The following is a 22,795-nucleotide window of genomic DNA, read 5'->3' on the forward strand; positions in this document are numbered from 1 at the left end:
TATCAAACGAACAGCCCAGGGCTTTCTAATAAGAAGGCAGTCAAGGCCATAAAGATTTGGACTTGGACTTTAGCTCGGGTGGATCTGCCTTGTAAAGCTACTTCCGAGACACAGCTCGCCCAAATTCCTGCACAGCTTATAAGTAAAGGCAGGATTCTTTCAGTCTATTTAACTTTGTGTGAATAGGCAAATGTACGTGTGTGACTTTGTGTGTTAATGGCTCGCTGAGCGTGTTTATGGCTGTGTGTGTCAGGCTGAATAAAGGTGAGGCATGTTAATGATAAGAGGGTGGATGACATTCCCGTCTGTCATCATTCCCACCCTATCTCGTTTCCACTCTTGCATGTACACGCACACGCGCACACACACACACACACACATTTACCTCACAGTGCCGGGGTGCCGGTGACTAGGCGCCTTTGAATAAACAACAGCAGAGGATGAGGGTTTACCTGCCACTGACCCCTGTTGCTCACACACATACATACTGATAGAGGTGTTCACTCATTGACTGGTCCCTCCCCCATCACTAAGCTGGCCCAGTGTTGACCTCTTCATCTGATCTCCAGGGATTTACCGAAGTCAAAGGTCAATCTGGTCAGACTGTCCCTCCAGTGGCTGACTGCCTTCCTTGAAAGACAGGCCCCTGCTCGCATTATTGTTTTCCAATAAATAGCACCTGACCAAAGGAAAAGGCTGCTTGCTTGATTGAATGTGTGCATGCGTCTTTTGCACGTCCCAATAAGCAGTTTCTCACCCGAGAGAACGGTCCAGGAGGAGACAAAGAGTATGCCCACTTTTGTTGTCCCTTTTGTGGAACAATCGGGAATCTGAGCCAGATTGAGACGAGGGGGGTTATCCCCTTCTCTCTTCTTGCCTGGCAGGCTCAAGTGCCGTGTGAGCTATGTAGAGGAGGAGGTTTTGAGAGTGCAAGGTGCCTCTGGCTGTGCCTGGTCCAACGATGTCGTGGCGGTGTGGCATGTGAGACATGCATTCATTGCTTTGTGGCAAAGCAGGGCTGAATAGAGCTGGAAAGGCTCTCCAGGCATGAGAGACAGAGAGACAAAGAAAGAGAATGAGAGAGATTCAGAGGGAAGGAGTAGAAGGCTTTCAAATGACTATGGAATTTAGTTTGCCCTTCTAAAGAGGTTTTTTTCTTTCTTTCTTTTCTCTCACTTCTTTGCTCTTTTTTTTGTTTTTTGCTTGCTTAGTTTTTTTTTCATATTTCATTCCTGTTTTCCTTCTTCTTGCCAGCCTGTTTTCTTGGTCTTCTACACTCCATACCTCCATACTTGCACTCCCTCTCTGTGCTTCTAAGCTCCCATTGTCTCTGTTTCTCTACTTCCTGATTTTCAAGTTTCAATTCCCAAGCCAGGCTAAAGCCACCCATATTGTATTTTACACATCTCCTGTCTAGATACAGCATGTTTCCATCAAGCTTCCTGTGTCTAAAGTCCCAAAAGAAGGCTATCAAGCTTTCTAATTCCTCCTCTCTGTGCTTTGCTAGAGCTACCAGTCTGTGTCCAGGTCTCAGGGGCAGTCGCTGTTTCTACATTCACAAGCTCTCTGTTTACTACAGGATTTATGAGAGAAACAAGACTTGGCCTACTTGCTGTGATGTGTATTTTTCTGAAGTTTTTAAATGATCCTCAATCTGATGTTGTTGTTTTTTTAGGCATGGCAGGCCATCCTGGAACCTTTTTAGGTCGACACTGATGAATGACACTTGTTTATTGCCCTGATCACAACACTTCTGCCAGGCCACAAACATAAACCTAACTAAAAATCCTGACTAATCGGCTGATCTGAATGCTAGCCCACAATAGCAGATAAACTTCTACACATCCAAATGGCAAATGTCATACACGGTGTGCTGTTTAAGATGCTTTACACAACCCACAGTGACTTCTGCAGGCATCTGCAAGCTGCTTTGCAACCCGCCTCCACTGCAGTTCCTCTTTTCACTGCTCTTTCTCAATCAAATCTGCTGTGATGATGCCTGCTCTGTTCTCTGCTGGGGGTTTTGCTGCTTCTCTCCCCTCTTCCCACTTTCCATGTCTGAACATGAAATGGGATGCAGGTTCCCAAGCAGAGCGAAATGTGGAAATAATAATCTTATTTTGACTGGAACCGGTCTATGCCTGTCCCACGCTCTGCTCATTGAACGGCACAGGTATAGTGTGGGTGAAGTATTGACGCTAGCATTATTGCCTGGCATTGTTGAGGATGATTGTATGCCATTGTGTGTCACTGCCAACCTGTCTGTCTGCATTCTAGCTGAGACTCCACTATCTGGCTGTCTGGCCTGGGTAGCTGCTAGCAGGCTAGCTGTCCCTCCTGGGTGGCTACATCACCTCATTCTATACCCTCTCACAGCCAGTGACAGCCCAGCCCAGGGAGACATAGGTAATGGTCCTCTCTGATGTACACCCCGACTCAATTGAACTGGATGGCAGACACACGCCTAAAATAACAAAAGGAGGGGAGCGAAAGAGAGGGGGTGGAAAGGAGAGAAGGGGAGGGAAGGAGCGAAGCGATCGATAAAGCAGGGACACATTGCCTAATAAAGATTTATTCCTTCCCCCCCCCCTCGCCATCCGCCTTGGCAGGGCAGACGAGGGGGGGAGGAGAGAATGTGATTAGTGGACTTCTTCTCCCAGGGTGCTTCTGATAGCATGTGTGTATGCGTGCATGGCGGTGCGCTTGGCCCCGTGCGTTGTGTGTATTTTTGCATCTCGGTGTGTTTATCGCATGTGTTTGTCTCCCTCCCAAGAGCAATAGGGGTTAAAAACGGTCTCTGTCGTTTGTTCTGCCAGCAGCGGCACTAGCAGCTGCAGCTGTGTCCCTGCCTCTCTCTTCCTGTCAGCTAATATTTAGTTAATCTTTGGTCTGGGACCTACGGGACTGGCCGGAGCTCCTGGTGCCCCATCCATCTCGCACTGATCTATATTCCACGCTGGATCCCTGTGCCATTAACCACTACCAAGGGGAGGAGAGCAGGGGATGGAGCGGCGCAGAGGTAGAACTAAGAGGAAAGGGCAGATGGGTGGAGGTAGAGCTGTAGAGAGACAAGAGAGTGATGGAGAGGAAGCTATAGAGGGAGGAGGAGGAGGGGTAGCTGTCTACCGTATCAGCGCTAAATAAGAGGGAAAACGCAGGCAAGGAGGTGGGTCAGCTATTCCAGACATGGCAGAAATTGCTCCTAATGATTTAGGGGAAAGTGCAGCAAAAGAAATATGCACAGATTTATTTATTTATTTTGAACTCTGCAGCTCCATTTATTTCCTGCTTTATTGGATGCCGTCCCGATTCAAGTCTTTCATATAGAGGAGCAGGTGGAATTACTTCAATCCGACAATAAACAACAGAGAGGTAGAGTGTTTCCACAAGGAGGTGTGAAAGGTTGAGGAGGAAAAGGCCGACGTAGGTGGTGGAGGAGGATGGGCAAAAAAGAGAGAGGCAGAGGCGTGGGAGTGAGCGATCCATATGCAGTGAGTGGGCCACTTCATTGATATGCATTGTGTAGTTATGAGGGGGTCCACCTGTGAAGGCTCCAAGTGCTGAGTCACTCAGTAACGCACAGACTAAATGCTTTTATCCCAGACGCCTCGTCCATCTGAATGGAATATAATAGGCCGTAAAGTGCTTTGCTAGCAGCGGCTGCTTGCCCCATGGCAAACCCTTGCCCCTCGCTCTCACTCACCCTTCTCCAAATCTCATTTCGCCACTTTCATGGAAACAAAGTGTGCTTAGCTTTAATTACATTGTTGTTTTTCCTATATATTTTTGTTCTTCTTTCCATCTTTCCATGTTGTTCCTCCTGCAGTGCTTTTCTGGCAGCAACACTGAGCTTTCTCTCTCTCCCCGCTACAGCCCTTCTGTCCACACTCCCTGCATATCTTCCCCCTCCAGTTAAGTGTGATCCCTCTGCTGCTGCCGCTGCCGCTGCTGTGTGTCTGCGTGTGTGTATTTTGTGTGTGGGGCACCTGTTTGGGATCTCGGTGTGTGTTCAGGGTCACGCCTGCAGGTCGTGCGTAATGAATAGCAGAGCTGTTGGCGAAGCACAACTGGTCGGGGAAGGAGGTAGCCAGAGAATAGCTCACCAGTGACGGAAGGAGAGGAGGAGGATGGACGGATAGATGGATGGAGGGAGGGAGGGAGGAAAGAAAGAAAGGGATGACGGAGCGAGAGGACCAGTAAGGGAGGAAGGGAAGAGTGGTTGCGAAGCCAGTGAGCCTTAACCACCTTCTGTCAGTCTGTCTGGTCTCGGTGCTGTTTTCTCTCTCCTCGGAATCTAATGGCTTTTCCACTGTCCTCTTTCCAAACCTCCACACCTCCCCTCCTCACCCCCTTCTCTCTACTCTTACCCCTCTCTCTCTCTCTCTCCATTTTTTTCTTTCTAATTCCTCTCCATCTCTCACTTTCCCAGTTAAAATTCTCCAACGAAGTCCCTGTGCTGTCTTCCCTTGCTACTTCCCCTCCCTCACGCTCCCTGTGTACTTCCAGCTGCTGGCCAGGGGAACAGCTGACTAAATCTAAAGCTGGGGCCCCTGGCTCTGGCTCTGGACCTGGCCCCAGCTCCAGCTCTGCCATAGCCTCCTCCTATTCTCAGCCCCCCTTTTCCCTTCCTCCAGCCCTCCCTCTTCTCTCTGGCCTCTAGCCCTGGCTCCTCTCTCAGCAGCCCCAGCTCAGCCCTGGCCCTGCCTCTGAACCTCGGCTCCAGTTTTGCCTGACTCTCAGTGGTTCCTTCCAACCATCCCCCTCCATCCCACTTTGGAGCTGAAAAGCCTCAAAACCCTTCGCTCTCGCTCTCTTTCTCTCTGTTTTGCCTATAAGCCTTCTGTTTTGCTTTCTCTTTTTCGTGTGTGTGTGTTGGCTTTTGTGTTTTTTTTTTTTTTAATTGTGTATTTCTTGCTACTTCATTTGCTCACCCTCCTCCCTGCTCTGACAGGCTGTAGCTGGGCCCCTGGTACTGTCCCAACATATCTGGACTGAGGCCTCATCCAGGTTGGCTGCAGTTCAGTTCTCTGGCTCCTTTGCCCAGCATCCATTGCCAGGCATCTTCCTCTCTCTGGCTATAACGTTAGTCACTGTAACTCAATGTGGCTCGCTTTACTCCAAGCCACACTCGGCTTGTACATTCGGTTGTTTCTGGCTTAACACTTTCCGTGAAGCTCTCAGACTCGTCGCGTGTCTCCTCCGTCTCCTCGACTCCAGTTTCCGTGCGTGTCTTTAAGTTGTGTAGACGGGCTCTGGCTCAGGCAACGGCACAGACACACACGGCAGGCGCACGAAGCATGCGTCGTGCAAGAGTGTGAAGCATATGACACATGATTGGCAGTAGGGCGAGGATGGGGAAAAGCAGCGAAAGGGGAAGTGGGCCTTGTCACAATTCTAGACAAGCCGGGGGCTCAAGTTTGATCGCTGCCCAGGGAAAGGGAGCCTTTGTTCACTCCCCCCGCCCGCCTCCTCCCTAACCTCTGAGGCTGTCAGAGCGAAGGGTGCAGGCTTGTGTGATTAGGTGCAGGCCCAGGTTCCATCATCACTCTTCTGAGCAGACATTGCCCACAGAAGACACACGCCAATACGCTTCTTCCTTCTTGACACCGAGCAATTCTGAAAGGGCGACTGTAGGGACTGACAGGGTAAAGTTCAGAGAGCAGCCTGCAGCTACACTGGGATACACATTCCCTTTGAGTGGAAGTGGGCCAGTGAAGCCCAGGCAGGAAGAAAAATAGTCTCTCCTGTGGAAAAACTTGCCGTTCTTCGCTTATTATTCAACCCATTCCTGTCTGTCTAATGCCCACAGCAGCCCCCCCCCCCCCCGCCGTTGCATTTGTTGTCGGCTTTTGTTGTTATGTTTTAATTTTGTATGTATGCGTGGAGAGTGATTTGCTGGGTGGGGGTGGAGGGGTGGGAGAGCAGCAAAAGTTTCCTTTGGAGTCACGTTTTCTCTTGCTGACTGACAGACGCGGGATGATGAAAGCGAATCGCAAAGTGCCACAGACATCAAAGGTTCCTGTCTTCCCTCACTTATTGGCATCAGTGCACAACAACCCGGCGTGGATTCCTCAAAACAGGGAGGGAAGCAGGGGCGGGTGGGGCGTGGAAGGAGCTGCAAGACGTGGAGGCATATGACAAAAGAAACTACCGTCCAAACAGCTTGAGGGGGCAGAGTCAGGAGGTGGGGGCGCTAAATAATCAAACCTAAGCGCTGTAACTGAATCGGACTGCTTTTCAAGAGCATTTTCAATCAAAACGGGCTTTTGATGTGCACTGATTCTGATACCAGCGATGTTTGAATAGAGAAATAGTGACAGGCTTGAAGTTATGAAGAACTCTGCTTTGGGCCCTCACTTTGAGGCTGCTTTCTTTTTTTGGTGTGCATGTATTTTTTATTTTTTTTTTGTATGGACCAGTGCAACAGTAATTAACTGAGTGTTAAAGCTGAGATGAAGTAAGCCGCTTGGTTCTGCTCTCCTAACCTTATAGCGCCCCCCCCCCCCCCCCCCCCCCCCCCCCCCCCACCCCCACCCCCTCTTCTGTGTCTGTCTCTCTCACTCCCTCCCTTTTATCCTTTCTCTTGTTCAGGATGGCACCCATTGACTGCCTCTGACCTAATTTGGGCAAATTTCACTGACCTACTTCATGGGTGAATGCTGACTTGCCCACGGGAGGTGATTCTCTCACACACATGCACACATAATCTTTTCTATCCTTACGGTTAACATGCAGGCCCCTCGATGTCCCGTACAGTGGATGTGGTGGTGGGCAAGTGACCCCCCTCAGCTCACCCCCTTGTTCCCCAGTCAAACCCCCTTCTATCCTCTCCTCCTTCAGCAGTCTGGCATCCCAAATGAACATAATGAGGATATCAAAGTGCGAGCGCATAGTAAAATATAAACAAAGCAGTTGGCCTCTGTTTGATGTGGTCTCAGAGGTGACATAGCGCTTCACTTCACTAGTCTCTGAAGAGATGTAATCAGCATAATTGTGTAAGGATACGATTATTCTTCTGTCATTTATGAAAATGCTAATTTGAGGTAATTCGATCAAATAATCTGGAGGTACTTTGGGTGTACTGGCAATCACAGTAATTCATTTTTTAAAGTTTGAACGATACGGACTATGTGCCTGTTGAGCAATCTGAGAATTAGTCTGTTAATGTGCTAAAAATGAATTCAAGCATCATTGCATTCCTCTGGCAGATTAATTCCCAGTCAACTGGACGAGGTCCTCTGGAGGGTTTTGGAAAGGGTGTTGTCATTCTTGGATTAGTTTTTTTTTCCCATTTTTTTTTTCTTTTAATGTGAGGATGATTAGTAATAGACTTCTCTGCCTACAGGCCTTCACAAGGACATGATGGTTAGAATGAAGTCTAGCTTGAAACTGTGTTTCGGTCACGCTTGTGTTAGTATTCTTTGTAATATTTTGTGCAGCCGGTGTTTTGTGTGTTTGACAAAGAAGCTACTTGTGTTCATATTTTTATTGCCTGCATATTTTGCACTCTGTGTGTGTGTGTGTGCTTGCCCCCTGAATGTACATGCATATAGACCCAACACCGGACAGACACACATTGTCATGGCAACGCACACGGATGTCAACAAAAGAGGCTCCAGGGTGAATATTGTCCCTCCTCTTGTCCAGCAGGGTGCAATTTATCTCAATGTAGCCATGAAAGGCAGCTATTTACATGAAACAAGAGCTGTTTCTGGGAAATAAGGGTCTCTCTGAAGGTTTTGATGTCAGCTGCCTGCTTTTAGTCCAAGAATGGAAACCTTAACCATCCAGAGAGAGAGCGAGCGAGCGAGAGAGGGGAGAGGAGTGAGTTGTAAACCTACCGAGAGAGATCTCAGTTCCCCCATGTGTTTCAGGTCCTCACCCTGAAAAGTCTCTCATCCTTTCCCCTTCGACTTGCTTTCTGAAGGCCGAGCGTAGCGTGTGATTTCAGATGCTTACAGTTTGCACAGAGTAAATCTGACTCTCTCCCACACCCCCACCCCCCTTTGCTTTATAGCTTATCCTTAAGAGAGTGGTGCTAACATCAACGTCAATATTTACAGGAATAGCCCGCAGGCAAGCGAATCGACCACCTCGATTCAGCAGAGACATCAACCTTTCTCGTGCTCCCCCTCCTTCCTGCCCGTTCTCTTCTTTCCCTCACTTGTCTTCATCCCAGCTATTCCCGTTCTCTGCAACAGCCCGTCGATCAAGGCGCCAGGTGGCTGAGTTATTTGTCTTTGGGTTGCCTTTGTTTTGTGTTTGTGTGTGTGTGTGTGTATGTGTATGTGTGAGCACAAGGTGCGTCCTGTATGCGCAGGATCTTTGACAGGGCCACGGCTTTGACACAGGCTCAGCTACTGTTTGAGAGATGCTGGATGACGCGTGTCAAGTGATATTAAATGTGAGAGAACCTCCCCTCCTTTCCTCCTCCATCCCATCCCCCACACCCCGAAACCCCACTCTGCCCATCCTGCCACCGTGGACTGTGTCTGCTGTGGTTAGTGTGAGCTATGACACTTTCCACTGGGTCTTTTTTTTTTTTTTTTTTTTTTTTTTGTCTTTTTAGGGAGGGGGGTAGGCGGCACATCTGATGCATGAAGCCTCACATCTCTTCGGGTATAGAGTGGAGAGAAGGTCAGCAGATACACAGAGGAATAGATGCAGTGCACAGACACCTTACCTGTGTCAGGTTTTTCCCTTTTTAATGGTCAAACTGGTTGTTGTGGAAGCTACATATTTTTCAGTTATGGTGTTTGAAAACTGCTGCTGTAGCTGTTGCACAGTTTTGTCTTATCTGGGGTGCCGCTGATGAATCCAGGTCACTTTCCGATAGCCTGCCCACCTGTTTAATTGTTCCATGTAGATTTGTTTATTTTCTTTGTGCAGGAAGACGATAAATAACTTTTTTGTACATTTCACTGTGGCACTAACACACATGTGCACCTGCTGCCATCTCTGCCAGGTAAGGCAGAAGCACGAGTAGCAGGCCAGCAGGCCTGATGCTCTAACAGGATGCTCCGAGATGGGGGGGTGGGGGGGTGCCGGGCAGAGGCAGCTTTATGGCAGGATGTAGCACGCGCCGGCGAACAGAGAACAGCCAGTGTGACCTCAGTGACTCCAGGAAAGAAGGGGTTAAAAAAAAGCCAGCATGGCTACATTGGCTGCGTTACGCAAACTGGCGGCTGGCTGGAGCTGAAAGGGGAAGTGCTGAGCTCAGAGGAACACTGGCTCAGAGCCATCGCTCCCTCCTCCCTCCTCTGAAACCCCCCCCCCTTTACCTCCCACCCCTACCCGCCATCCTCCCCCTCCTCCCCGCCTCCCCGCTACAGCTGAGTGCTCCCCATGCTTCCCACCGCCAGGCGTGGTGATGTGTGTTTGTGTGTCTGTGGGCCTGTGCTGGAATGCAGCTTCCCCCTCGGCTGGGGCCTGTGTGTGTGTGCATGTGTGAGTGTGTGTGTGTGTGTGTGCGCACGTGTTCGTGTCTGTCTGGAATGATGCCTCTCCTTGTCTATAGTGTGACGTCAGTACACACACAACAGGTCAGCTTAGGGCTAGGCAACATTCTGCGTGTGTGTGTGTGTGAGTGTGCATGTCATGGGAGGGGGAACAGGGGAGGAGTCAGTTATTGGAGAGAGAAAAAGGAAAGAGGAGGGGCTGTTTGTGAGCAGAAGGAGGTTGACTGCAGGGAGTCACTGAAGCCAGTATGCGTGCATGCATGAAGGAATCATGAGTGTGTGTCAAGGGGTGGGGTTTTGTGTGTGTGTGTGTGAGTGTGTCGGGTGACTTTCCAAATGAAATGGGAAGGGTAAAGAGAGTAAGGTTATTTCCTGGCGTGGAGAAGTGAACCTAAAAACACGCACATAACCCACGCATGTGCACTCGCAGTCATGCTGCAGTTTTCAGTCCAGTGCCATTAGTGCCCAGCTATTTTCATATGCAAATAAATTCTGTTCACTTTCAGCAGCATTAACTTTCACAGTGGCTTTTTGTCTGTGCGCCGTGCTGCATTTACAGAATCTTTTTTTTTTTTATTATCGATTTTAATATTTGAGCTTTAGTGGCTCGACAAACTTCTAAAAGCTGCATTATTGCCAAAGGATTTCTGGGTCAAAGTTCAGATTAAGTGAACGAAACGCATCTACAATCTATTTTGCATGTCAATCTGGGAGTTTCTGCATGCAGATTTTGCATAAAAGCTGAAAAACACACTTTTCAATAATCCCCGTTTATTCCTTTTACTTTGTCTACTGAACAGACCAGCTCATTTTGAACAAGACTAGTGCTTTACTGTCTCAACTTACTCTATAGGTTTGCCACCAGAAAGATACTCAAGTGCTGTAGTAGCAGACAATGGCTTTTCAATGGATCCCTTTACCTTCATCTATAGCTTGCGTGGGTCTTCTGGGACAGACTTCTGCTAATTACATGCATTCATTTCCAGCCATCTGTAATTTCATTCACACTAATGAACCTTGCACATGGATTGGGATAATGTATAGTTAATGTACAGATGGGAGACAGAATTAGCAGGCTGCTAACTTATCAAGTGACAGAAATTTGTTGGATACCAATTAAAGGAACAGTTCACCCAATACCACACAGGTGAAATTACACCTAATAGTAATTTTAGACTTAAGCGTTAAATACTTAAATACGACTAACGTAGCACGTTTTGTTAGACCCCAATTTTAGTTTCTCACAGTCACACAGGTCTGAATGCCAGCCATGTTCACCGGGCAATCACTGGTTGTAAGGAAAAAATGTAGATTTCCCTAACCAGTTGGTGAGTGATTGCAGGAAGTTGATGATAGTCACTATGAAACTGATTGCTAAAATCCTAGTCACCCTGGCCTAGAGACTGGTCAATGACCTCCTGGCAACCACAGGTCATTAGGGATAAATATGTATTTCCTGACCAGGTTGTTTGTAGTCAGAAGATGAAATTGGTTGCAAAGAAGTGTACAGTGTACAGTTATGATTGCTTTGATTATAAGCAGTTTGCTTCAGTTGCTCATTTTTGGAACGGGAGACACTAACTCGACCTCAAACACTCGCCATCGAGTCTTCATGCAGTAGTGAAACTGAGAAGTGCAACACAAACCGGAAATTGAAAATGCTTGCCTCAAAGGAAAATCTGTGGCTCTTGAAATGTGTTAGCTGCAACTTTTGTGCTCAGTACACACTGGAGGTGATCTGCTCGTCAGCTATAGGTTTGCAGCTGACTGCTGGTCACTTGCCTCCATTCCAGGCTCTGGTCGCCTAAGCAGCCTTCTAATATATTTACTATCTGATCATATGTCAGTCGGCTGTATTCTTCTTATAAGTGATTATTTCAGTCGTTTGCATGGAATTTCAACAATGTTTACGCTGCTCATTTCCCATCACTTGAAGTCGTGGAATGTCATTCACTTTTTATGCTTTCTGGTCTGACTGAAGGCAAAGAACGCCTCAGGATGCCAACAGCTAGTGTTCTCCTAGTGGCCCATCATAAGCCCAGATAAACTGGAGGATTGTGTCACATAAAATCTGTGCCAAATCGATATGTGGATCCATCCGCTGTGGGAAGTAGCTGAAAGTACCTTCTACTTACACTGGTTGGATAGAGTATTTGCAGTCAAGCTGGCATCCCCCATGCAAAATACTGGTGACTTTTCAGGGAGTGAAGCAATTACAAGTTTTTGTGACCATCCTCTTCTAGCAACTGTCAGCAACCACTTATCAAAAAGTTGGGTTGCCAGGTTTTTCAATCTCAACTGGTGGTTCTCAGATGGTGGCCAATCAGTCTCTAGGCCTGTGTGACTGAGGCCTAATAAACTTTTACAGACTTTTATGTATCTTTTTATATAGAGTCATGCTAGCTGGTTATCCCGGTTCCCCAACATTTTCTAATGAATATCCCTTAAACTGTTTTTTTTGTTTTTTTTTCTTCTCTTGTCTCAAGCCCGTCCATGACGAGAGGCTTCACTGTCTTCCTATACTGGTCATTTTCTTGAACACCAACCTTTGGGATCCGTCAGCAGAGCAGTAACACCATCTCTGTCTGACAGGCCCAATCCAGCAAAATTAGAATCCATTTTGAAAGTGATAGTTAGAAAATTGCAAGTCATTCCTGATGTACCGCGTGGCAACAAAGTGGCAGCAGCCCAGTAGTCGACTGTCATTTCAACCGCCAGCTGATGACAACTCCAATCACCCACACATCCGTCAGCGTGCGCGCACACTCGCACGTAGACACAAACACACAGACACACGTATACTTTCCCTCTCGTCCCGATGATTAACATTCAGATTTTGCTGTCAGAATCTCAAACGGAAGTAAATGCATTGAAATTCATAGAATATCTCAGAACATTAATTTATGCTTATGTATGTCTTGTCAGGATAAGCATTCGGACTGGGAGTGTGTGTGTGTGTGTTTGTGTACAAATATGCATGTGTAAATGTGTGGGTGATGAAAACACACCCGGGGAGGAAAAATACTTTTTTTTTTTTTTTTTTTGGTTCACCAGTGGGTTTAAGGCATGAATATGGCTGCCCCTGGAGCTCAGTTGTGTTATTCAAGCCTGTCCCATACCTAGGACACACACACACACACGCCTGGAGCAAGGTCTCCTGCAGAATAGCTCTGATGTCTGTTTATAGTCTCTGTATGGGTTCTTCCTTATAGGACCACACACGCATGCACTTATTGTTACTCACACAGACCTACCCTTTTAGATGCTGCATAGCCTTCTGTACGTCTTTGTAACCTTATTAATCGGGCCAGTTCAAGGAGCTGCGACGAAGGAAATGCTCCTTTAGCTGTGGGTGGGATGGAGTGTTAGAGGGTGGGGGTTGCTCATCAGTTTTTGTCCCTTTTCCAGCCTTGTAGCAGTTCAGATCTCCTTTCAGCAGGGCCTCTCAGTTCAGTCCGACCAAATGGATTGGATTCCAGTCCAATAGCCTTTTCTCTGTTAGGTTTAAGCAGGCTATCTTTGGTCAACATAAAATAGGATCCCATGTTAAAGCTCACACTGCTGCAGGTGGTCCCCTCTGGATCAGAGAAGCTCTAGCAGGGCAGAGTCGGATTTAGGTGTTGCTCTCTCTCTGTCTACAGCCCACGAGGTAATTTGATTAATGTGCAAGGCTAAAGTGAATCTGTGCAGGCGAATGGGCCTTAAATATTTGCTCTGGCTGTTTCTCCCTCTTTGCCTATGTTGACTTGCTTTCATACCGGCCCATTTGTTTAATCTTGGTTCTTTTTATTTTTTTGGTTTTGTTTGTTGTCTTTTGTTTTTTCATTCAAATGCATCATGTATTCAGAATAAATCACACACAAACAAACTCTCTCTCACACACACACACACACAGAAAGGATGAGTGCTGTCTGAACTGCAGGGTGCCATATTAGATTTAGGTGACAGTCACTCATGGACCAATTCAGCCAATAAACTTAATGACCTTCCCACTGCTGGGCCTGAATTTTCTCCATTGACTTGGAATCTTAATTTGATTGCGGAAATATATGTATGTTGCTCAATCTAATTTAGTTCACTGATTTTGGAACACTGGGCACTTTTGTGCTTAGCGAAGCAAACCCCCTCTCCCCACCAACTGCCTTCATGTGGGAAGCTAAATCCTGTTTCATAGGGAGCATATAAAGGTGGCATTCTTCCGTCACAGCAGACGTACGTTGAAGGAGTTGCAGGTCTTAGCCCAGGTCTTTCCTCCCTGAAATAAGAGCACAAATCTGGCATTTCAGGGGGCCCCCTGTTTTTGGAATAAGCAGAAGTGGTCATAGCTGGTCAAGACGTCACATACTGGCTAATCTGCACTTACACAATTTGAGAATGAAAGATCGAAGTGCAATATGAAGGAATGCTTTGATGTGGGTCACCCAAAGAGTGTGGGTGGTCCACAGACATTTGTGGATATCTATATGTCTGTCTGTCTAGCTGTCTAGCAAGCTAGCTAGCTTTACATACACACACACACACACACACACACACACACACACACACACACACACACACACACACACACACACACACTCATTCTCACTCACTCTTTCACACACTGTCATTGCCTGCTTCCTCTGTGTTTTGGGCCAAGTGTGATTTCACCAGGGCGGTCAGAAGGGGTTTCTAGGGCAACCTCACAGAGGCCTTGTTCTAAAAATGGCCGCCATGGTTACTTTGAAAGCCAACACTGGCCTCTTGAACATGCACAGAAAAGAGCCCTGAGTACCACTTGGGGAGGAAAGCTGGGTGGACTGGGTGAGGGGGAAACCAGGCTCTTTAATAGCTAGCACATGAGACATTGAAGGTTTCATACCCACCCAACCAGGAGTCAGGGGAGGTGTGTTTGTGTGTATGTGTGTGTGTGCTAGTGCGTGTATCTAAACAGTAATATCCCTGTACTCAGCGCTTGGCTAAATTAAAAGGGCATTTTTGGCGTGGGGGGCAGGTTTTGGTGCCCAGACGATTGGACGGGGAAAGGCGAAACTCATTACCTACCCATCTGTCAGAGAGTGAGAGAGAAAGAGCTGTGGGAATGTGGATGGAGGGAGGGATGGATGGATGAAAAGGGCTTGGAAGGGGAGAGAGTGAGAATGCCTATTAAAGCAAGGGAAACACGACAGAATTTAGCTTTTTAAATACGCAAGTCTTTTATCACTGTTCAGTGTTTCATACTCCATGTGTTCTGAATCCAAAAAGTATCCCTGTTCATTTTCTCTATGAGAAAGAAAAATAGTTTTGGTTTTAAAAGTGCAGCTGGTTTTACAACCGTCTGATAAGTGTGTGTGTGTGTGTGTGTGTGTGTGTGTGTGTGTGTGTGTGTGTGTGTGTGTGTGTGTGTGTGTGTGCGCACATTTGTGTGTAAGAGTGTGTGCAATTGTATCAAAGGTTCATTTTTTTGGGCTCTCTAAGCCCCACATGTTTTTGATGTTCTCTCTTTCTCCCCCCTCTGTGGACCAGGGGCCACTCTCGAAACACAAGCTTGACATGCGCACACACACACACACACACCCACACACACACACACTGACAGACTAAATGTAGCAGCAAGAGTTACAAACCTTTGCTCATTTGTATGTTTTTTACGGCTTAATAAGCTAGCTTTCTGCTCTACAACCAAGTGCACCATGTCAGCGTTTTTGTCTAGTTTAAGATTGTCTCAGTGCTGGAGTCTCCCACAGCTGGAGACATATAGGCTTTGATCACTGCAGATGCGAGTGGCTGCCATATTTGATCCACACTCAATCTACTGTGGATATTGTTAACAAACATGTGTTTCCTCTGCCAGCTGGCTTTCAGAATGGAAACGCATATCTCCATGGCAGTGTTGTGCAGTGTTAGGTTTTTGCAGCCAGCATTTCTTAGTTTGCAGATAATGCTAAGCGAAAGGGTAAATATCATAATTCATTGCTCTTTCTGTTTTACAAACTCCAATTACATTCATGCTGATAGAGCTTTTTGAATGTTGTATTGGTAGATTTATATTAGGCATCCGTCTAATAAAACCGATAGCAACTATTCTCATCCAAGGGAACAAGCATTAAATGAACACAAATGCTCAACTAATCCAAAAAGGGAGAAAAAAATTCAAAGCAATTTAAGAATGGAGGGGCCTGAAGAGGCTTGAGAAGAAAAGTTAACTGCTAACTGAAGTTAATGGATGTGAAGCAGAAAACAGACAGTCAAAATAAATAGGAACACATTGTTTATTCACAGTTTAGATAAACATGTGAAGTGGTTATCTAAAGTTTACTCAAAGTAAAGCTAGAAGTTAAGTTTGTTAACTAAAAATATAGATAAAGAAATAAAATTGTTAGTTAAGCAAAATGTTATTTTTTCATATAAATGGTTAGCTAAAATTATAAATTTAGAGTTTGCAGTTAGCTAAAGGTATGGCTTGTAATTTAAATTGTTAGCTAACTGTTAAAATGATTCTTTTCACTACTTCAACTGTTAAACTATAACTAAACAGTTTAAAGTGGTTTAAAATGATTACCCAAATGCATGCCTTGTAAGTGAAATTGTTAGCTAACTGTTAAAACAAATAAAAGTCAAAGTACGCTATGTATGTATGCTATGCTAAGTATGCTATTCAATGCTAAATTAATAAAAAGTTTGAAATTAATAGTTTAAAAAATTGGTTGAAATTGTTTCCTTAATGTATTAACAGTTTAAATATTGAGAAAAGTATCCACAGTTTGTTAGCTAATTGTTAACTAAAAATAATGAATAAACATTTAAATTAGCTCAGTAAAATTTTAAATGAAGACTCTGAAATGAGAAGCTAATGGTATGGCTTGCTACTGAAATATTTAGCCAGATGTATTGATTAACAGTTGAAATGGTGAGATAAAAGTGAAATAAACAAACTAAAATGTCTGGATAAAATGAATTAAGAGTTTTAAATGACTAGCTGAAAGCATACCATGCCATTAAAATAGTAACTATTAAAAGGATATAAATGTATAAATAAATGCTTGAAATTGAAAGGAATAAACCAATGAAAGTGGTCACCAAGTATGAAATGCTATTAGATGCAGGACTAACTAAAACTTGTTGGCAAATTATTAAAACTGTAAGACAACAGCTATTGACAACTAGTTGGGAGAGTTCACTAATCATAACTGAGCCTATATAAGCTGAATGCAATAGCTATGGCAAGTGGAAAGTAGTAAAAGTCTTGTGATATGCAAGATATTTAAATGAAGTTTCCAACTATGCTTTTCTACAAGCTGCTTTAGGGACAATGCTGACATTTTATATTATCATTATTTTAGTCACCCGCTTTCTTATTCCACTCATTGAGGACAAAGAAAGAAGGGTGTCTATTTTGACCTCTGTTTAGCTTTCCTGAATAATCCTCCACTCATTTCCATCTATATCCTATAAAATATTCAACTCCTGCCCCTCCCTTCATACCAAATATAGAGCCCCAGAAAACACTTTGATATATGCGTTAATACATGCTTGATATCACATCGATGTATGCGCTCGGTCCTTTGATAAACATATTAAAGATATGTATGTCTTTGCATGGTCCACATGAATTTCAGAGTTCTCTCTTGAGCGCATAAATGCATTCATAAGCTACTCCTGGCCTCTGCTAAACCACTCCCATTATTAATAAATGCATGATCGCACGCTGTGCCTCAATATGTGTGTGTGTGTGTGCGTGCGTGCCCACACGTGTGTCTCTTTCATATGCTCATAAGTGTGTGTTTTAGGCCACTGCTGGGAACCCCCACCTGGTTCATTCATATGTATTCTCGAATAATGACTAGCCACGCCTCTGGATGGTGCAGTCAGGACAAGATCAAACATTATATTCAAATGAGAGCCTGTATAATTCATATTGGAAAAGTCAAGCACGCTGCTCACTTCCTTATCTCTTTCTCAATTCCTTTTGCCGTGGATCAGCAGTTTCCTGCATCTAGATTTCTGTCAGGCCCATTTACTCTCACTCACAGTAATGGTAGTAGACTGCAGCTGGTCCTGATCATACTGATAAGAGAACACGGGGCCTTTGGCAGGTGACTGCGGCCGAGTGAGTCTGTTTAACATAACTCCATCCTAAGTTTATTCATTCTTGTAGACAATGTGCGCAGTAGTGTCATTTAATAAAGAGCTCACTTGGTGAACTAGCTGCTGTAGTACAAAACGTCTTGTTGCCTCTGTGTGTCTGTAGATCTGTAGACCAAGCAGCAACCTTCTTGACTAAAAACTCAATCCAATGCAGAAGCTTCAAATGCTGTACTACCTCATGTGGCTACCTTAGACTAGCCATTTTTACTCAAGCGAACCACAGTGAGAAGCATTATCCACAAATAGAGAAAACTTGGAATAGTGGTGAATCTATCCAAGAATGGCCATAATGAGCTCTAAGAGTGCATCGATGATTCATCGAGGAGGTCACAAAAGAACCCAGCGTATGATCTAAAGAACTGCAGGCCTTACTTGTCTCAGTTAAGGTCAGCTTTCATGATTCAGCAATACTAACAGTTGTGGTCATTTGTATATTCTTACATCTGGCTCAAAAGTAACACAGTATTTCATAAAAAGAACAACATACCAACAGTCAAACATGGTGGTGGTAGTGTCATAGTCTGGGACTACAGGACCTGGACCATCTCCAGCTGAGATCGATTAGCATCACCCTAAACAGACCTTTCATGCTTAAAAACCCTCCAAAAGTAAAACAATTCTACAAAGAAGAGTGTAAGCACTGTTAACTAGTGGCTGATGGTGGTTATGTCCCTCTATTATATAAGACGTTGCTTAGTTGTCTGCTGTTTCTGTAGCTTGACTTGTTTTAGTTGCAAAGGCAAATGGAAAACAATGAAGGATTTAACAAAAACGTTCCTAAAACAAAGCACGTTCTCTTTTGTTTCTAACATTTTCAGGCTTCCACCTGAGCGGCACAGTGACGGACCCCGCCACCCCCTCGTCACCAGAGCTCGTTTGCAGCGTCAGCGTGAGCTTTGATCGTTGCAAGATCACGGCGGTAACGTGCACTTGTGGAAACAAGGACATCTTCTATTGCGCCCATGTAGTGGCGCTGTCGCTTTACAGAGTACGGAAACCGGAACAGGTCAAGCTGCACCTGCCCATCTCGGAAACCCTCTTCCAGATGAGCAGGGACCAGCTGCAGAAGTTCGTCCAGTATCTGATATCAGTCCACCACACTGAGGTTCTGCCTACTGCGCAGAAACTGGCAGACGAGATTCTGTCACAGAACTCTGAGATCAATCAGGTCCACGGTGAGGAAACCTGTGTGTTAGTGTCTTTGTGAGGTAATGGGCATGTTTAAGATTGCATGTGGGTTTTAACGGCCTCTACGTGCGCACGTATTGACTGCGAGGGGAAGGTGAAGTGTGGCGGGATCAATGTTACTCATTAATAAGAGCCAGACAGCAAGCAGAGATTCTGTGGCTGCAATCAACACTATAGAGCTGTTCTTTACCTCTGAGAGAGAGAGCGATATAACAATGCAGAGATACAGATCAAGAGGTTACTAGACAGATTTGTTTATCTCTTGTTATCGATGCTGTACTTACTGCTTACCCATAAGAGGTAAGCAGCAAGTACAAATAGAAGGGCAAACAACTCGGGAAGAGAAACCAAGGAAACCAGGAAGCACAAAAAGGCATAAAAGAGTCTGGATTCATTTTTTTGTGTGTGTGTGTGTGTGTGTGTTGCTGCTTGGTAACTGGAGAAGTGATGAAGGAAGCAAAAAGAAGTTATGGGGAGGTGTCCAAAAATAACGGGACACAGGAAACAGACTTGAGCAAAGGAAACTGAGAAGGAGGGCCAAAAAAAGAAGACGGAGAACAGAAGAAATAGAGTCTTTTGAGAATGAAGAGACCTGTCGACGAGCCATCGATAGCTCTAGAAATGTAAACTAACTCTTGTTAGCAGAGTTACTCCTGTTCAGGTTCTCAGTTTGAGCGTCTCCTCAGCGAGTCTTCGGAAAGACATCTTTAAAACTCAGTTTGTTATTGCATGCTTTTAACAAAAATCAATCTCAGTGAAACCAGTTAATTTGCTTAATCAGTAATGCAGTTTAATTATTGAGGGCGGCACTGAAATAATGACGTTATGTTATATTAAAATTAGTTTTATTAAAATGCAATGGCGGCAAGTTTGTCTGTTGTTAAGATCAAATAGCTAAATGGCTTTGCTGATGTGTTCTTGGTAATGTTATAGAAACAAAACACCGCATTGCTGCCTGCAGTACGAGTAGTGCACTTGCAGGTTGCTGTAGTCATAGGACATAAAGGTGTAGAAAGATGAGTTACACTGTCAGTCTTTTTTTTAATTTCCTGGCTATTTATGGAGAAATTTTTGATCTTTTTCTTAAAAGGAAGGGCAAATGAACTTGGAAAGAGATGTTTTTTTGTAGACTTAGCTTTTAACTGTGTTTGCTAAGATCAAAGTGCACTGTTTTTGTGCTTTTCATGAACAAAATTAAACTGACTTTCATCTCATTCCCTAGAATATAAAATCTGCACTGGGTTTTATTTGACAAATATGTATTCACAAATATCCTATACCAATAATGCCATAGTATTAATTAGGATAAGAGATAATAAGGGAAAAATGTTATGGCCTTATGCACATATAAGATTTGAAGTGTGTGTGTGTGTGTGTAGGGGCCCCGGACCCCACAGCGGGAGCTAGTGTGGATGATGAGAACTGCTGGCACCTGGATGAGGAGCAGGTTCAGGAGCAGGTCAAGCTCTTCCTGTCCCAGGGAGGATACCACGGCTCGGGCAAGCAGCTCAACCTGCTCTTCAGCAAGGTCAAGACCCAGGAACACTCCCACATACACGTACAAAACACACCAGCTCTCATACAGTACATACCAGCCCTGGCAGTCACGGACCCGTTCACATTGCTCCCTTTTGTCTTTCTCACAAGAACAAATAGCTACTTTGAATAAATATTTTCTCCCTATTGTTAGTGCATTTTTATAAGAAGCAGGAGTAAAAACATCATAATACAGAGAGCACATACACTGAAAGTCATGCTGGAGCTAATTGCAGGAGGGACGGACACTGTGAGATAAAGAAAGAGAGAGGTATCGGAAGGCGAAAGCTCGCGCAGTATGCTCCTCTGTACCCATGATTAAATGATTACATGAGAGACGTGCCGTTCGCTCCGTTACCTGGTATTACAGTGGCAGAGCTAGACCAGCATTAATGCGCTGTGTGCTATGTAAAGACTGCAAGCCAAGGCCATTATCATCCAGCCCGCCTGGCTTTTAGAATATCTCTCGGCTTCATGCTCTTTGTTGCCTGTTATATTCATTTCAGTGCGCGCGCACGCCCACTAACAGCCGCGTATAATGCTTACACAGACGTGCACGCCCACATCGAGAGTCATGTACGCACTTGTGCTTACGCAGAGCTGCCCTTAAATCTAAAACACACATCCACTGCATTTGAACTTGTGAATCTACTGCAAGTGTCCATGCGTGCGTGTGCGTGAGTGTTGTCTCCGCACATGTAGCAAAGTTGAAATTTACTGTTTTCTGTTTTTCTGGTGTTTCACTGAAAAATCCCCTCCCCTGTCTTTAAAGAAGTAGCAAATCAGATTAATATTTGATATTCCTGCACACCCAAGAGTGTTTATGCCTCCTTCTAGAAGAAGTTGCTGACCACCGTAGTTTACAATAAACCAGTCCCTCTTGTGATTAGCGCTTCTCACAAAAAGTGAAGTAGAGAAGAGAAAACTATCGCTGCTGTTTATGCACAAGGATAAACTTTTACTTTTTTCTTCTAGTAACCGATTTTCTTGAAGTTGGATTCTCATTCTTTTTAATTTTTTTAATGATGCCATATTGTATGTAATGTAATGAATGGATTTTCTTTGTGACATCTAGTTTTGCAGAATATTAAAACCCCTAAGTGAAATCAGAGAATTATTTAGAAAAAAAAGAAAAAAAAAAAAAGGACAAGCACAGTAAGTATTTAAAACAGCGTTTTAAGGAAACAAAACACGATGAGAATGAGAGGAATTTTGTCATGCGACCATCTGTGTTTGGTACACTTAAACCTGATTTGACCGTTGACAAGTGCAGTAGCTGCAAGATTAAAATATAAACGTTTGCTGCCACTGTATTTACCTCTACCACCAAGATCAACAGATTACACACAGTAGATATGAAAACATGCCCGGCCATCTTTAAATGTGCTACACGTCTTTTGCTACTTCCCGAGGCATAAAAGTTGTTTTCTTCATTGATTTAAGCCTGCGTACGTGCCATAAATATTTCAGCGCGCACACGATGTTAGAACAACGTGCCGCTCGTGTTATCGCTGCTCTTTGTTCCTCAGCTGCTGTAAACTACATGTCTGCGCGGACCTGTCCCTCTTGTGTCCTCCTCTAGGTGAGGGAGATGCTGAAGATGCGTGACTCCAACGGAGCGAGGATGTTAACACTGATCACAGAACAGTTCATGGCAGACCCTCGGCTGGCGCTGTGGAGACAGCAGGGCACCACCATGACCGACAAGTACAGACAGCTCTGGGATGAGCTGGGTGAGAGCGAGAAACACACTGCACACGCACATACTGTCCTATAAATGTGCGCGCATATACGGACGCACACACCTCTTTGCCTAGACGGATTTAGCAAAAATCGACACAAAGGTGTTGTTTTTTTGTTTTTGTCCCACACACACTTGTCACTGACAGCCCAGTCACTTTCTCACTGTGACTGGTGGTGTATAAGAATGTCTTTGTGAATTACAAGCTATTTAATGCATGGCGCTGAAACCCTAAATGTTATAACCTCCGCAGTGTTTTCAGACTCATCTCATTACATATTAAGCTGATGTGACAGAGCGCTGCTCGCCGTGGTCTTGCTTGGCTTGATACATCCTGTAGTTCTTCTGACAGACGTGCTGTACCTACAGCAAAGCACATCCTCACAAGCCGCAAAACCAGCAGGCTCATCACCAGGACAGCAGCCGTGTTGTCTCCGCGTCTTTTTTGTTCTTTCGCTAATGTCTTGGTCGCTGCTGTTGTTGTTGTTTTTGTTGTTGTTGTTGTTGATGATGATGTTCGTTTTCTCCCTTTGGTCTTGTTCTGCACTTTGCGAGGACAGCGCAGTGATCTCATCTGTTTCAATCCCACGTATTTTTGGAAGTGTGTGTGTGTGCACGGTCTCTTTGAAGTCCACACTTCAAAACCTTCTTCCCAAGTCCTTATCACTCCCCCTGATGTGTGGTAAATGCTGCCTCTTGGCGCCGCTCTCTTTCTCCCTCTCTCTCTCTCGCTCTCTCTCCCCCTCAC

The 22,795-nt window shown here is 45.0% G+C and overlaps 1 protein-coding gene across 1 annotated transcript in view; it reads left to right on the forward strand.

The window, feature by feature from the left end:
- The window catches only part of LOC134638426 (zinc finger SWIM domain-containing protein 6), a 48,512-nt gene that overhangs the window by 7,396 nt on the left and 18,321 nt on the right, over positions 1–22,795 (forward strand). Inside the window, exons 2-4 of the mRNA XM_063489041.1 lie at positions 18,401–18,757; positions 20,150–20,298; positions 21,889–22,039. Coding sequence (XP_063345111.1) covers positions 18,401–18,757; positions 20,150–20,298; positions 21,889–22,039 — 657 coding nt within the window. The remainder of the gene's footprint in view (positions 1–18,400; positions 18,758–20,149; positions 20,299–21,888; positions 22,040–22,795) is intronic.

Source organism: Pelmatolapia mariae, linkage group LG12 (assembly GCF_036321145.2).
Source record: "Pelmatolapia mariae isolate MD_Pm_ZW linkage group LG12, Pm_UMD_F_2, whole genome shotgun sequence".
In the NCBI taxonomy this organism is placed as follows: domain Eukaryota; kingdom Metazoa; phylum Chordata; class Actinopteri; order Cichliformes; family Cichlidae; genus Pelmatolapia; species Pelmatolapia mariae.